The 16,988-nt window shown below is 29.9% G+C and overlaps 1 protein-coding gene across 1 annotated transcript; it reads left to right on the plus strand.

The window, feature by feature from the left end:
* Window positions 1-806: 806 nt before the first annotated feature.
* Window positions 807-16,500, plus strand: LOC130444194 (telomere-associated protein RIF1-like). Its single transcript, XM_056779243.1, has 16 exons — window positions 807-925; window positions 975-1,108; window positions 1,384-1,604; window positions 1,796-1,991; window positions 3,148-3,377; window positions 3,556-3,787; window positions 3,979-4,086; window positions 4,678-4,820; window positions 5,300-5,585; window positions 6,582-6,762; window positions 8,212-11,226; window positions 12,222-12,566; window positions 12,691-13,160; window positions 13,216-13,565; window positions 14,130-14,391; window positions 14,448-16,500. Exons 1-16 carry the CDS (start codon window positions 910-912, stop codon window positions 15,189-15,191), a joined length of 6,933 nt encoding a protein of 2,310 aa, XP_056635221.1. The 5' UTR covers window positions 807-909; the 3' UTR covers window positions 15,192-16,500.
* The last annotated feature ends 488 nt before the right edge of the window (window positions 16,501-16,988 follow it).

Raw genomic sequence — 16,988 nt, forward strand, 5'->3', positions numbered from 1 at the left:
CTTCTATGCAACCATCAATTCACGTTATGATAATACTATTTAACAGTGGCGGCGTGAATAAAATTGTTTTATTACACTCTATATTTATTTATCTGTTAATATAATTTTCATTCAAACTTAAACCAAAACGGAGCTATTATTTCTTAGATGTAATATTTCCTAAGGAAAAAAAGATTGCAGAAGTAGTATCAAGTCAAGGTATAAAAGCTGTAAACAGCTTATAAAATGAATCAATAAAGCTAAATAAACTATCCCTGGACACGATTATGCAAATTAATATTTATCGCTGAAAACAATAAAAAAGGATTCAGCAAATAACAAATATATTAAAAAGTAGTAAAATTCGCATCCACAAATTAAATTCATGATTAATTTTATGAACTTTTTAAATGCCTGGGGGCACTTGAAAAATCTGGGATTAACTTGGAACCACCAGCGATACCTTGAAGAAAAAAATATAGTGACATATATTTTCAGAAAGATAGAAAACAAATATATTTGTCAACATAGTTAAAATAGATTAAGTATGAGTCTGTTATAAAACTATTTTCCATTATAGTAGTTTAATTAACATAAAAAGTTGTACTCGTGTTTTAAAATACTCGAAAACTTGGTAAAACGGTTAATGTGGCAACCCAGCAAATTTCAGATCTGTAATGATGTGTTACAATATCTTCAATTCTTTTTTATTGACCTTAGGACGAAATCTCCAATTGCAAGTGGATAGAAAGAAAATTTTGCATTTTGGAATTTCCAATTTGTAGAAAATAAAAACGCTTCTAATTCCATAACAATATTGTTGTAATGTCATTGTCATATGTCATACGTTTTTAGTTTGGCGCGTATAATTACCAAAGAGAGAAATGGATTAGAAATATATTAAATAATTTTGTTTTTTATATATTTAAAATGTGCACGTTTATTGGTAAAGTGATTATTAAATGTTAGAACCATCCTTAAGCATATTATTTCAGATATGGATGAACAAGAAATTAAAAGACTTTTCAATAATTCAAGTGAAGTTGCCCTATCTTTAAAAAACAATATTTTAAACAATGAAAGCTTTCTTGAACTTCTCAGAAAATGGAAAAACCCCAAATCAGAAAAGGTAACATTAATTTATAATAACAATTATTCATGATTTCATACTTTTTTTGAAAAATGTTAAGTTATGTAGTATTTGGTTTATAACCAATTGCTCTGAAGTCAACACTTTTGAACTACCGAATTGTATCTACCAGAATAAATATTTCTTGTTAGCATTATTGATACACATGAATGTATTTCAGAAAAATTTAAATAATCTTCACAAATTGATCCAGTTTTATTGACATTTTTCTATTTTGATTTTAATTATATTTTCTAATTTTTGCAATATTTTAGTTTATAAAAATTTTGGAAAACGTATGTCTAAAGGATTTACCAGATGATGTGAAGAAGAATTTCTTTTTGTCAGAAATTGTACATAATATGATGGTTTATGAGACAGAAGCTCCAATAAGAGATATATTAATAGACATCGCTTTCATGATGTGTAAAATAGTAACAGTTTCAGAATTTGAGTCTTGTGAATATGAACAATTACTAGAAAACATTTACTCAAAGTAAGTATTCAATTTAACTACTTGGCTTCATTTGACAATGGTGCTATCATCAACTTTTAATAGCTATCATGTCTTTTATAATAATATATTTATTCTGTAAAAACCACGTTTTAACATTATTATTTATTATTCAAATAATTTTAATAATTTTTGAATTTGAACAAATACAATCACTAATTGCTTCTTTCTAGATATATTCCTGCCATAAGTCAATTACGTGATGCTGATTATGAAAACTGGCACAAATTATGGATGTTTTTAGTAAGATTTTGTGCTGTAAAAATACATGAATCCATGGATCTCACTAATAGACTTCTGAGGATTGTAGAGTATGCTTTCAGAAACTCGTCTCAAGCTCAGAGATTGAAAGGATATGATTGTTGGAAGGTATGTATGTATAGTAGGGTACCATAACACCATGACCCAAAAGATCTACTGCTTTGATATTGGAGAACCCAGTGTTTACAGCTGATGTATCAATCCCATTAATCCTTAGAAAGTTCAGAATGTGGGATGGCTCTAGCTGCTAGAAATCTCTGTCTTCTATTTCAAACACTCTGGAGTTTTGTAGTGTCTCACACTTTGAGAGAATCTACTCGCTTCATTCTCTGCTAACTCTAGCTTTTTCAAGTGTCTATTAAGGCTAAAGTGTCCCAAAAGGCTTCCTGTTATTACTTTTAGGTTGCTCTGGCCTAGGTTGATACATTCAGCAGATCTTGTGTGACTATACCTTCCCATGAGTGTCTTTGCTTATATCAATCCCTTTAGATTGTCCTGGTTCTACTGCTATCTAACTTTTTTCCAATGCTTTCTCTATTGTTCTATTATAGCTAATATCACAAAAGTGTTCAGGTCCTATGAAGGGTTTGTCTACCCCTATATTAGAGAGTCTGTCAACTATTTGGCATTCCCAAACCAGTTTGGATTTTATGATATTGGAGCTTAGAGCTGGCTGCTTGATTATCTCCTATTTGTGATAATTCTTTTATAAATTGAACTGGACACATTTTTGGGATGCCCAGGCTTTCAAAGTGTTAGGTTCTATACCTGTACTCTCCTATTCCAGATTTGTTTGCTGTTTTAGAGCCAGCTATATACCATTTGATAGCTTTTTTCATTCCTATTATGATGTTTTGATCCCAATTGCTTCTACAGCTTAGTACTTTTACCCAAAGGTAAACTTTTGCGGTATATTCTAGATTTGATGATTTTTTAAAGATGGTTTTTGTTTGTCAATTTCTTATCTTAACATTCTGAGTGACATTTTTTCCACAATGCTTTCCAATACTATGTGGAAAGATGGGAGATTTAGGGTTACCTCTAGTGCAGCAGTTGGGCATGATCATATGAACCTAGTTGAACATATGCCAGTCTTTAAACCCTCAAGTACCGCATACCACTTTCCCATCTGTTATGATCAATACTACTACTGGACTAGAGCACAACTTTCTGTGCTACTTCAAAGGACAATATGTTGAGTATTTCATATAGGTCCTTGGACTGGACTGGAAGTGAATAAAATTGATGTTTTTGTATTTTTCAGGAATTAATTGATAACGCTAGTTTGAACCCTTCTCATATGTGTACGAAAAAACAAATAAAGCTTCTTGTGACCCCGCTAAAAGCAAAATTTTCCAAACAAGAAATGGTAATATGTAAAAGATTTGATATTTTTGTATATTTGCTTGAAAAATTGGAACGAAATGCTTTATTATGTCTTTCGGATTTTTTGGAGTTCTGCTTTGGACCAATTAATATTGGGGATGCACCCAGGTAAAACTATTTTTATTCAATCCATAATAATTTTGACATCTTCAGTATATGTTTACTTGGTGTTCAAATTATGATTCAAATGAGGCTTCTAAATCTATATTTAATTTAAATATATTTAATAATTTTATATCATTTACAATATCATATCACTATTTTTTTTAAATAATTTCTCTTTCAGGTCTGGTCAAGCAAAAAGTGTTCCACAAATATGGTCAAAAAGTACCAATATCTTGCTTTCAATTTTAGGACACTCACATGACCATACAGATTGTATTCCCAAAAATAATCACTTTAATGAACCTCTTTTGAATAAAGATAATTTTTGTAATTATTATAAAATTGTTATATATTCTATTGGGGAATGTTGTGGGCTTCTTAAGGGAGACACTCTTGGTTCTAAAAGAGAAAAGGTTTGTATTCTTTGCCCTATTTTAATGGAGTGAAAGATGAAATTGTTCAGTTGTTGACTTTGTGTACTACATTTTACTAGCATTTTTATTTTATTAATATATTTCTTAGTAGTTAATGCTAATATTATGGTAAGAATAATGAATTTATTATACTGTTTTGTAAAAATCGTCTGATTTTTTTTTCTTTTTAGGTTATTAAGTGCATGTGGAAATCACTGTTGAAACTAATATTTCCTATTTCTGAAGAGACGTCTACTTACTTTGATTTAATTGGAAAAATTTGGGAAAATTATATACAGGTATGTTGATTCACTTCGAGCGATTTAAAAGAGACCTAATAAACTTTCAAGAGGTTTTGTTGTGCATTCATTCAACACTCTAACAAAAGTAAAATAATACTTGAGTGGAATTCAAAATATAGTTATTAGAAAAAAATTTTTTTTTCTCTTTTGAAACATATGCTTTTGACATATTAACATTATTCTTTTACACTGTTTACGAACGAGGATCTTTCGACATAAATTTGTTTTATGTGTTATTTTTGTCAATATCTTTCTAACCTGTAGGAAGATTAAGTTGGAATTTTTGGAACCATTGGTGAAATTCATACTGAACACACTGTTTACACTACCACTACACCAACACTCACAAGTACATTATCTGGCGCGCGTTTCAAAAAACAAGTTATTGTCTTAAGAGACTGAAGGTAAACTGTTTACCGTCAGTGTCTGAAATTGATAACTTGGTTGTATAATGCATAAGAACTCTGAAACTAGAGGGAAGCTGTAGATGTCAGAAATAGCTCTAATAAGGGAGCACAATAAACTTACATTGTGATCCCTAATTATATGTCATATATCTGTGTATTATCTATTACCAATATTTTTTAGGAAAGTAAAGAAATTTTGTATTATAAAAACTTGTTGATGTTAATATTCACGACATTAATGGAATTTGAGCAAGATTTAATTCATGATTGTGTCCCATTAATTTTGAAACAACTACTTACAATTTTCCTGACAATGGATAATGGGTGAGATATTTTATAATTGATAATTCTAATTTTGCAATTGATAGATAATAGGTATTGGTATTTTGGTGTTATAAAAAATTGAATAAAATTTTGTTACATGAATTTGTTTTCATATATTTTGATAGTTCTTAATGTAGTGCTCTAAGCCGATGAAAAGACAGCACCAAAAATCTTCTATTTTTGCTTTATTACAATTTTAAATTCAATTGCACATGTTTAATTTTTCATCATGACTTCATTTGTATTACTAATGATTAAAGTATTTATATGAATCGTTTTTATTGATTCAGATTTACTTGTTTATATCAATCTATGCTAACAAAATATGCATTTATGAATTATAACATTGAAAACTGATTTGTTTGTATATGTTAGACTTACATTTACATTATATTTGTACTAACTTCTTGTATAGCTTGTATTTTATTTGTTTATCAACTATGATACACTGATCTATATTAAAATGATATTGATTGTAGATTTGAAAATATCAACGATTATATCAAACAAGTAATATCTCATGCTTTTTCGAAAATTGTCTTAGAAGAAAACAAGGTTAAAATGATAAACATTGCATTAGATTGCTTTGCTACAGTTGAAATAGAGTATGCAAAGTTAGACGATTTCACCAAAATTTGGTTATTTCTTTCTAACGAGTTGGCTACATATTTCCCAGGAGAAAAATTGCTACAATTTTCAAAATGTGATGAATTTTTTATGTGGCCATCAGAGAATTTGCATCATATGGAAAGTGGGAATAAAAAAGTAAGTCAATCATTATTTTATTCACAGGACTCATTAGATTAAGTAGGCCTAAAATAAATTTTCACTTGCTTACATTTCTATCTAATCTGCATTATTCATTCACCTCTTATCTACTTTCATATAATTCAACAATCTCATTCTTCCTTACCTTCTCTTACTGATAACAGAACTTACCGACTCCCTAGATACAAACTATTGCTGGTGATTTGGGCTACACATTATATGATAAAAAAGTTCACAGACGTCGTTAGAAGTTATTTTTTTTATAAGATATTCATTGACCTTTTAAGAATATAAAAAGAACAGTAAAAAAATCAGAATTTCAATAAATTACAGGTGAAGTGAGGGCTACAAAAAAATTCTCAATCTGTTAAGATGCCGCTATCGCATTGACCTTGGCCAAAAAAAATCAGAAAATGGCCTCTAGTGAAATATAAATTCTTTTTACCCCTTTTTTGACCTTTTCAAATTATTTAAAAATTCTCCAAATTTAAATTTTTCAAAATCCATAGAAGACGCGACAGAGATAAATATAAAATTTCAAAGGCATCAGTCGGTAGAACTTGAGATATCATGTCAATCATTTCAAAAAAAGTAGTTTAGAAAAAAAACGTGTTTAAAGTTCAAGTAACAATTCCCCTAGAACTCGGCTTAGACGCTACGTGACAAAATCTACTGTATCTCTTGAAATAATGTGAAATTTTAAAAATCCGTTTAAAGTTCATATTCTTAAGGGTTTAAAGCTTTGAAAATATGCAAAAAAATTGATTTTGTCAAATTTATAGACCAGAATACCCCCTTAACAAATGTTTACATAAATATAACAATATTTGCCCAGTCTTTTTAGATATCTGCATTGTCCCTTATATTTATTTAATACTTGATGTAATTATTTTATTTGAGGCTTTTGAGAGCACCGAGATAGATAGAAAGTTTATTTTTACAAATTCATTTGTTTTATTACATATGTTATATATTTAGTTGTTTTTTTTTTAGCAAACCGTACTCCAGTGGCTTAAGTTGTATAGAACATTTTCTGTAGACTCAGAAACAAAAAAAGTTGATATATTGAAAGAATTAGAGAGAAAATTTAAAAACAATCCTTTAATAACTTCCAATATAATTTCACTTCTCACAGTGATGTCTCAATTTGAAACTAAAAATTCTACAGAATTTGGTAAGTAATGTATTATCACTTTTTGTCAGGTCAAGATATGTAAAATTCCGCATGTCAGGTAATTCCGCAGGTAATTTTAGTTCCTGGATGAAGAACTTATTCACAACTGTATTGTAACTGGTGCTACTCACTGTAGCTGTCACATGCATATGGAATTGGATAAAAAACTTATTTTTCCATTGTTAATTTGCATGGACATATTTTTTTTTCATGAAATTTGTATGCCTTCGTCTCCTACTTTGGACTGAAGTCTATCAGTAGATCATGTGCTGAAATAGCTCATTCACTAAAAAAAAAACAATAAAAACAATTTGTGACAGAAAAAAAGGAAAAAAACACTAATTTTTTGGATGGACTTTCGTTATATTCAACCACTTGATTTATAATTGACACATTTAAACATAATAACATTTTATCTTCAAATTATTCAAGTCACTTTGACTGATAATTAGAAACTTCTAGAATATCAGTGTGATAATACTGTCAGGAATTATATATTTAACTTTCAAAAATTAATTTTTGAAAATTTTATTCACAATAAAAACATAAGTTACAATTTAACAAAATGTTGAATGAACTAAATTTATTGAAAGGTTTTTACAACAGTTTCTATTTATAATAAAATAAATGCTGATAATGTATATATTAAATTTAATCTTCCTGTGTTTTAACTTTTAAAGTAGTCCGGATTTTTCTAGATATATCTCAGATCATTTTTTTTAAGAAATACATAATCACATTGTTGTATTATTAGTTGTTTGATACATGTAATTGATGTATAAATTATCACTAGATCTGTCAATCTAAATCTGGAGCACTCAAATGGTTCTATAATAAAACTCCAAATATTTTTTTCATTTATTTACCTATAGTTACTCAGATGTTATTGAGCAAGTATCCTTCTATACTTATATGATACTAAATTGCTTCAATGAAAGAACTAAACTGTGTATCACAACTGTTAGTTAATTGAAAGTCCAATTACTGCCTTTATTCTTAAACAACTTTGATTTAGTAAATAGTTTCTGAATTTATTTCAAGATGTTTGAATGTGGAAAATACCACTTAAAAATTGTTTGCGAAATTGGGAAGGTCACGACTTCTTAGTATACAAAAAGGAAATGGGGGTGATAGAATTATGGAAAGAAAAGTCTTGAAAATTTCCAGATTCTGTTGCACACATGACAAGATAATAAATAACATTTATTCCAAACAAAGGGTGATCAATGAAGGTATAATTACTGTTAAGAGAGTTAACATTAAAAATATTTTTTTTCTGGGTATTTGCCCATTTTATAAATGTCCAGCTCATTTCACATTTGCCCGGTCTACATCACTATTATACTCATCTGTTGGAAAGGTCTCTAGCTACAATAATATGTTATTCCAACATCTAACATGTCGTTGTTTACTGAAGCGGCCTTTAATGTCTATTTTCTAATTTTTTAGTTACCAAAATATTGGAAGTGGTATCTGTGATTCTCCAATTGCCAAATTTATCTTCAGAAGACGAACAGAAACTATCATCCATAATCATACAATATTTCGAACCAACATTAGAATGTTATAATACAGAAAAAAGTGCTCATATAATTAAATTGATATGTACTTGTATAGAACATATCCTTTGCATACATTCGGGGTTCAAATTTCTAGATCATTTCGTGACATTTTTCAAAATCTCTTCAATTTCCAATCAAGAAAAGTTTTCATCAATCCTTAAAGATCCTATGTCACGATTGTACAGTAAAGAAAGTGATGCTAATAGTTATAATGCTAAAGAACTTACAAAATGCATTTCTTTATTCACCGAAAGTACTCGCGAAAAAGAAGAAGAAAAACAATCATTTATTTTACCCACTGGAAGATCTGCAAGAATTGCATGTATGGGCAAGAATTCCCCTACTAGTCCAAATAAACCATCAAAGACTCTGCAACTTTTTGGAAAAGATCCAGACACCATGTCTCCACTTAAAGTAAAAGGAAGTCAATTGAATAAAACTCCCATTTCCAAAAAAAAAGTTGCAAATGTTGTGGAAGTTCAAAGTAAGAAGATGCGATCTGTTTTAGAAGAAAACTCACAAGATTTTGTTCCTGTGAATTCCGAAGTGAAACTTGAGATGAATAAATTGAATGAACATCAAAAAGAAGTTTTAAAAAAGAGGAGGGAGGACATTCCGGCTCTATATCAAGATTTATCTCAAAGCTGTAGCCAGGACATGTTTAGTTCCAAATCTAATTCCAGAGAACCTATAGTTAGTACAAAAGACTCAAACATAGTTAGTCTTTCAAAAGAAATCCCAGCATGGTCAAATTTAGAATCTAACATATTTTCAGAAACACATAAAGAAGTTATTAAAACCACCTATATCATCAATGATCCAAAAGGTTCAAATTCTAATGACCTCCTTGATAAAAAACCTGAAGCAGCAATTTCCTGTGATCTTTTTAGTAATGACGATGGCCCTAAAGGTGATATTATTCAAATGAATGGAAATAAAGATGAAGCAATTGCTTCAAAAGAGCTCTTTAGTGATGATAGTGTTTCTAAAGGTGATAAGATTCAGGTTGAAGGGGAGAAAACTGAAATAACTGATTCCTGCAAGGTCTTCAGTACAAATAGTAATTCAAAAGGTGATATATTCAAGACAAATGAAACTGTCTCTAATGAATCTATTGTTAGTAATGATGCTCCCAAATCTGTAGAGGAAACCCTACAATTTCTCGGATTCAAACAAATAAAATCATTAGATAATCCACCAGGAATTGATAATAATGAAATCTTTTGTGACAATTTATTCAATGAAACGCAATCAGAAGCAAGTAAATCTTTGACATCTCATTTAGAGGAACAAGATCCAATAGAGAAAAAGAGAAGATCCGAATTGAAACGATTGAAAATGGATATAGTTGGGGTCGAAAAATTTTTAGATACGCCTCGTAGAACCAGAGAAAAGAAGATTAAACTGATTTCAGAGAAAGCAAATAAAAAAAATACAAATCAGAAATCAACAAAAGTAAAAGAAGCTGAGACTCCTGAAGTAATTGATAAGCAAACTCCTACTGCTTCTGAATACAAAGAAGATTCTAATAAACTGGCAAAAGCTAAAACTCCAGTTCAAATTGCAAAGGGAACAAAAGAGGCAGACACTGAAATTCCATCGGCAATTAAGAATAGGCGAAGAAAAAGATCTAAAGCAGAGAAAAATAATGAAGATTCTTTAAGTGAACATGAAAACTTATCAAAGGAAAAAAATATAACAACAATAAAAGAGAAGGATCAAATAAACAAATCCGAAAATAATTTTGTTACTTCATGTGTACATGTTCATGGAGTTGATAAAGAAAAAGTGAACAGTTGTGATAAAATTAACAAAAAAATCGACGTCGAAGTGTACACTCCAAATAGTAGTGGTAGTAATAGTAGTGGTACTGAGAATTCAGTTGGTAGTAGTCGCAGGAAGAGAGGTAGACCTAAAAAAGATTCAACTTTATCACAAAAATCTAGAACAGCAAAAATTTTACAAAATGTAGATTCTCGTTCTAAATTGAAAGATGGGAACGTCTCAAATAATAAAGAAACGCCAAAGAAAGAAAGACATAGAAAACTACATGAAAAAAATGTGAAGGTACAAACTAATTTGGATGAACCCAAAAATAACAATGCGAAAAGGCAGAAAATTATTCCAGAATTTGGAAAAGATGCTAAGGTTTCAGAAGATTTTCCCAATTCTTCAAACGAAACAGTTCTAAAAGAAGTTGATAGTCTAGAAATTGAAGCTAATGAATATCAAGCTGACACAAGTATTGCTCTAGACATAATGGAGGGGAATGGAGAAAAAACTAAAGGAGAAAAACGGAAATTAACTGATGATGAAAATGAAGACATTATTGAAAGTTCACAAGAATCTTTTCGTGAGGTTATTCCTCTATTGAACTCTTCGAAGAAAAAATTAATGAGAGTGAGCATTGATAAAGCTTGTATTACCCTCAAAAACAAAGCAGAAGAAAATGTTGAAGATTTGGAATTAATGAAATCTCCTCAAAAACTGAATTTTGATGACAACATTGTAGATGAATTGGCATCGATTCAAAATTTTGCTACAGATTTGTCAGAAAAAGATGAAATCACAAATGAAGACTACAGAAAAGATGTTAATACAACACAAGACACGACCCTAACTCAAGAGAACTCTCAAAACTCTATTCAAGATGAAGATACAAATATTAAAAATAATGATATCCTTACGGAGTCTCCGAAAGTGTGCTTAACAGAATCACCAATGAAGTCTCCCGAACCACCCAAGAAACCAAAACTTACCGAAACAGACTTAATAATTTGCCATATGGATACAATGTCTGTTTGTGGATCAAAAGATAATGTAACTTCTATATGTGACACTAAACATCCAGAAGAAAAATTAGAAACAACTATGTCCTTTAATTCAGTCGAAGATATTCTAGGTAAGTGTATTATTAATTTGTTACTTAATTTTTCTTAGAATATTTTAATTTTAAGTTTAAATGAAACTAGTACAGTTGTACACTACATTTTTCGGAAGACTCACATGAAATAATTAATATTTCACCATATGGGCTGGCGCTGAAAGTTGCGCACTTCATACTAGTGCAAAATTAAATCCTGCTCACTAATTGAAGCCATTGTAGAGAACAGTAACAGAACTAGTGTAAATTCGTATCTTGAAATATCAATTATTTCACGTTTCTTCTTCAATTTGGTTTTTTCAGGTATTTCTTGGTCTGCATCTACCTCTTAGCTATAGAGGTAACCATTGTATTATCCTCCTAACCTTTTCTGTAGGTTTCCTTTTCATGATGTGTACTGCCCAATTTAGTATTTGATTTTGTTCTTTTTAATAATATTCTTGCTTTTGAGTAACTTTTAATTTTTTCCAAATGCTCGATATCCTTTTTGCATTCTCTCTTATTTCTTCTTTAGACGTGTCTTCTATTGTGATTCCTAGATAATTGAACGAGGATACAGTTTCAAATATGTATTTCTTTTTTCTTAGATGGTCCATTCCTCTTTCTACTTGTTTTGCCATCTTCATGTATTTGATTTTTTCTTGTTTTATTTCGAGACCGACTTTTCCTGCTTCTGTTTCCAGTTTGTTGATTACCTTCATTATTTCTTTTCATGTATTAGCCAATATTGTTACATCATCTGCGTATGCTAGTGCTTGTATTTAGTTTGTAATAATATTTTTATTATATGTTTGACTCCCTTATTTATTTTTATTTCTTCTGTTAATGTTTCCAGACATCTTTTGTAATATAACTTCTAATAATATTTTCATTGTACCTTTAGTGTTTTCATTTTTTGTCTATTTATTGAGTCAAACGCGCTTCTAAAATTTATAAAGATTATGTGTAGTTCTCTATTGTATTCCCATGTATTTTGTATTATTTGGTTAATTGTGTAATTTAAATATTTTTAGCAACGTCTCAAAATATAGAAACATCTCCCGGTACACCAGTAAAATCTCAAAATATTCTTTCATCTCCCGTAACAGCGGAGACTCCAAGTAGAACTAATGAATTATTAGATAACACTATGGATATATCACCTATAACTTCTAGAAGAAATTCACAAGAAGAGGTTTCAGGAGATGTTTCAGCTGTAAAAATTCTTAATTTTTTACCTGAAGAACAATTGCCAAGTATCTGTGAAAATTCAAATGAATTCAAAGCCATTGATCATTGTGAAAAGATCGACACAGAACAAATAGAAGAAGGGATTGAAGAAAATGATATTACCAATGATGTGGATGATACATTTGATGGTAACATACAAATTTAAATTTATGTTTAAAAGTTAAAACTGGTTAGTTAATATTGCGGTGGCTTTTTCTGTTTACTATACCTTATTTAAAATCTACTAATTCAATATTTGAAATTTGTTTTTAGAAGAAAACTCTTTAGATGATTTCGAAAATGTAGATGCTTCTAGTGAAGCCGAAATAACTTCAACAGAATTGAATGAACAACAGTATCATATGGAATTGGACCAAGAAGAAGCGCCCATTCAGAACGGTCAAGTATCGACTACAATAAATATATCAAATGGAAAAAAAGAAAATGCTTTGCAGGACAAAAATAAAATTCAAAGTTTAGTACAGGGCATACCTCACAAGGTGTTTATTAAAAGAAAAGGTGGTCATATGTCGTCACCATCAGCATTAAGGATAAAGAAATTGATGAATAATATAGGACAACAACAACGCTTTCAAGAAGAAGCTGTAGAAAATTTAAATGAGAATGATTTATTAACATTTTCGAGGGAGATACCAAGTCCATTTGCAGTACCCAGAAGTAGTATTCTAAAAAGAAAATTTTCCGATACTAGTGACGGTGAAGGAGTTTCACCTTGTCCAAAGGTATGAGAAAATGAATATTTTAATTCGTCGTGTCTTAAATAACTATTTGTTACAGAGAAAACGTGTCAACTTCTGTGATCCATGTTTAACTTCGAAAAAACTCTTTATCAAAGATGAATACCATCCCAGTATAGAAGCGAAACGTCTTTTCGATATTACACCTGAGAAAAAATTGTCGGACGATTATCTTAAAGATATTTTTGATTTTTCCGATCATTCCGCCAGTACAGAAACTGATTCAGATATGCCCGAAACAGAACCGAGTCTAACCACAGTTAATCCAATGATATTACAAAAACATAAACCTATTTTTCCAAAATTGGTTGATTGCAAGGATGATGTTCTGGTTATTGTTAAGAGGATAACGAGTCCAATGTTTGTTGCCACTCTGATGAAAAAATTGGAGTAAGTAAATAAATATAACAATAGTTGAATGTTTTCTCAATTCTATTTAAAAATTTTATACTAACGTGTGGGATGTTTCTAAAATATAATTATTAGATAAAAAATAATAGTAGGATGAAAGCTTTCGGGAAAGGAGAAAAATATAATAAAAATGAAAGGAAAAATAATTTACGAGTGATCTAAGTTTAGGAAGGGGAAGAGGGTGAGTTTTTAAGGGTAAAAAATGGTTTGTCTCGATTTCCGACAAAACTACAAATCTTATGGAAATCAGTTGAATAGCAAAGTTGTAGGTAATAAAAAGACAACTTTTGTATCGACACTTTTTTTACATAACCTCAAAATTTATGTGAAAAATTGAAATAACTAATTTCTTTGGTTTTTTATTTATATCTTTTACAAAAAACATTGTTTTTTCACGAAATTTTGTGAAAACTTACCTTTTTATGTATGTTTATTTATTTTGTACTATTACATAAATCAGCGGCAGCTTTTATAAATTTAAATAATTTTGTAAACATTTAGAACCTTGTATTTTGTTGCTATGTATTTTTATTACTTTTTAAGCGGAAAAAATGTGAAAACTATTGGTGATCTAGCAAAATTGAGCGAGTCTGAAGTTAATAGATTTCCATTTAAAGTACCTGTAGTTGCAAACGTTATTAAAGCGTTAGAAAATTATTACAAGAAAAAAGGATATGGCGAAAATGTTCATGATGCAACAGCAAGTTGCTCTAAAGAACAAAATAAAGAATTTGGAGGTGTGGTAGTACCTAAGTTGGATATCCAATTGGAATTAAAAATGGTAATGCAGAGAGCAATACATGAGGTAATTGATACATTAAAAGATACATTCATACCATAATAATATTTTTGTTATTACAGAAAATCCCTTTAGAAGTTTTCGCTAAAACTATTTGTCCACATATAGACTCCAAGAATCTTGTACAGATAGTGAGGACTAATTATCCTAATATAGCAATAGATACGTTGGAAGAAAAAGATTACAAGAAAGTATTGAACATTATTGTCCAATCTAAAGGTATTTCAGAAACATTGAAAATGGCAGAAGCAAATTTCTGTGACAATAGGGACATATTTCAAGATGGTGTAGTGGATTATGTTAGAGATTCTATTCGATTCGGTAAACTCATTAAAGGACGAAATATATCAGATTTAGTATTAGGAATTGAGGAAAATATTGAAAATAAGGTGTTCCAAAAGTGTGACGTTATTCGATGTTTCTTTCCTCTTTTAACGGGCCCCAAAGACATACTACCTTACTTAGATACTCTATCCATTGTACAATTTGATGAAATCATTATCAATCGGTTAAAAGGACAAAATGTTCAAGAATTTTTCGAAAGAATTATTAAAGAGAAACCTTTAGAAGACATTAAAAAGTTACATGAGAATCTCTGGTTAAAACAATGCTTCAGCACAAACGAAATTTTAAATTTGTTTCAGAAAAAAATACAATCACAGTCTAAGGAATCAAGTAGAGATATATTAGTACAGATGTTTGAATTTTGTAGTGACAATTTGGACTCCAGTACATTATTGGAACTCCATGTTGGATTCCTTAGACGTATATCTAGTGCATTACATAAAACTAACAGGGAGTCTTAAAGTTGTAATGAAAACAGAATATTTTTTGCGTTTGCAATTTTTATCAATGTGGATATATTGAATTTTCTTAAGATTAATTCTAGATATAAACTTTATGTATATGTGTATATAAGGTAGATTCAAAAGACAAAATATTAATAGAAACTAAACTAGATCAAAAGATGATACCATTTTTCTAAATATGTAATTTGTTTTCAAATGAATAAAAAATAATTATCTGTGGATGATTTATGATTTTCAAAATACAGTGAGTAAAACAGGTTTCATTTTAACGAACTATCATCCTATAGACGAGGGTAAACCCCCCAAAAAGTCGCTTAGAAACTTGAAAAAGTGATCAGATTCATACTAATGTCCGATCTATATGTTTTCGAAATCGCTGAATCCAAATATGAAGTTTGTTTTTAATTGAAGTTGTTTGTTTATGTGAAAAACGACAATGCTTGTACCAATACGGTGATTAGTTGTAACATGATCTTTATGTATTTGTCATGATTATGTATTTTATTTGTAAAGTTGGAATTTCTGGAACTGTTGGTGGTATTCGTACTGTTTACGCTACCATCACTGGCAATAATTGTGTCTGCTGCTGCCTTGTTTTTGGAGGGTAATGAACAGAAAAGAGTACCCAAGCCATGGCTTGGAATTAGATGAGAAAACATACAAAAATTATTAGAGAATGTATGAAGAAACATTTTAAAAACTACTAATGAAAATAAAACTAAGAAATTATTGATGAGACACTTAATATCAACAGATTAGAAACTCATCCATAATGTTGCAAATCTTGCATGAAATATTAGCTGAACTGCATTTATGCCGCGCTTTTGATCAAGAAATATGGCGTCTGACATTGCATTGCACGTTGTCTTGCATCATGTCAAGCGTCGAGAGTTAACAGTACTACAGTATAATTGTGAGTGTTGGTGTTGTTAAATTTGAACATTTCAAACAGTATAGGAATTATTTAAGTAAGATGGTGATACTTTTTCGATAATTTTATTAAAGATTTTCAAAATAAGAACACCACTCGCTTCTTAAGGGCAGAACTGAACCCCCTATCTTTATCACCATTACATATATTCATGAATTAGTTATACACAATAATTCATGATTCATCTTTTTATTTAAAACAGTGTACCATTCAATATTTTGTACATACCAAACTCGACTTGATTCATGGATGTGAAATTTTGAAATACCTTGTATACATAAAGTAGAATGTATGATATAATTTGAAAGACTGCTTTTGTAAATAGATGTATTTTTTATTGACGTATAAGAAGTGTCAATAAACGATTAAATTTTATTGTTTTTATTTAAAAATTTTCCTTATTCCTACTACCACAATCAAAGGGGCAGTTCTACAATCCTAAAATAATTTTGTTAAAAGGCGTTATACAAATACCGGGTAACCAACATAGAAGATAACTTAACCTAAAATTCAGAGGATATACTACAGATAAAGTTATTCTTGGTCCCTATTGGTCGGTAGCGAGTGACAGCTCCGACGATTTTGCGCTGTTACCTGCTTATAACCTAATTTCCTTCGTATGAATATTTACAAAATATATTCCATGCTGCATAAAATCATATATACACTCGGCACCTAACCACCGTATTACGCGTTGCACTGGAGTAAATTCAACAGATGTCTCCATTTGAATCAAGTCACTGTGTTAAACATGAGTCATAGAAAGAGCACACAGAGCACGTTCGTAAGAAGGAAATATATTATTCAAGTGGTCGACTTAATTAAACACCGTTAGCAGGCATTTCACTTGCAGTTTTGTTATT

This window comes from Diorhabda sublineata, chromosome 5 (assembly GCF_026230105.1).
Source record: "Diorhabda sublineata isolate icDioSubl1.1 chromosome 5, icDioSubl1.1, whole genome shotgun sequence".
Taxonomy (NCBI): Eukaryota; Metazoa; Arthropoda; class Insecta; order Coleoptera; family Chrysomelidae; genus Diorhabda; species Diorhabda sublineata.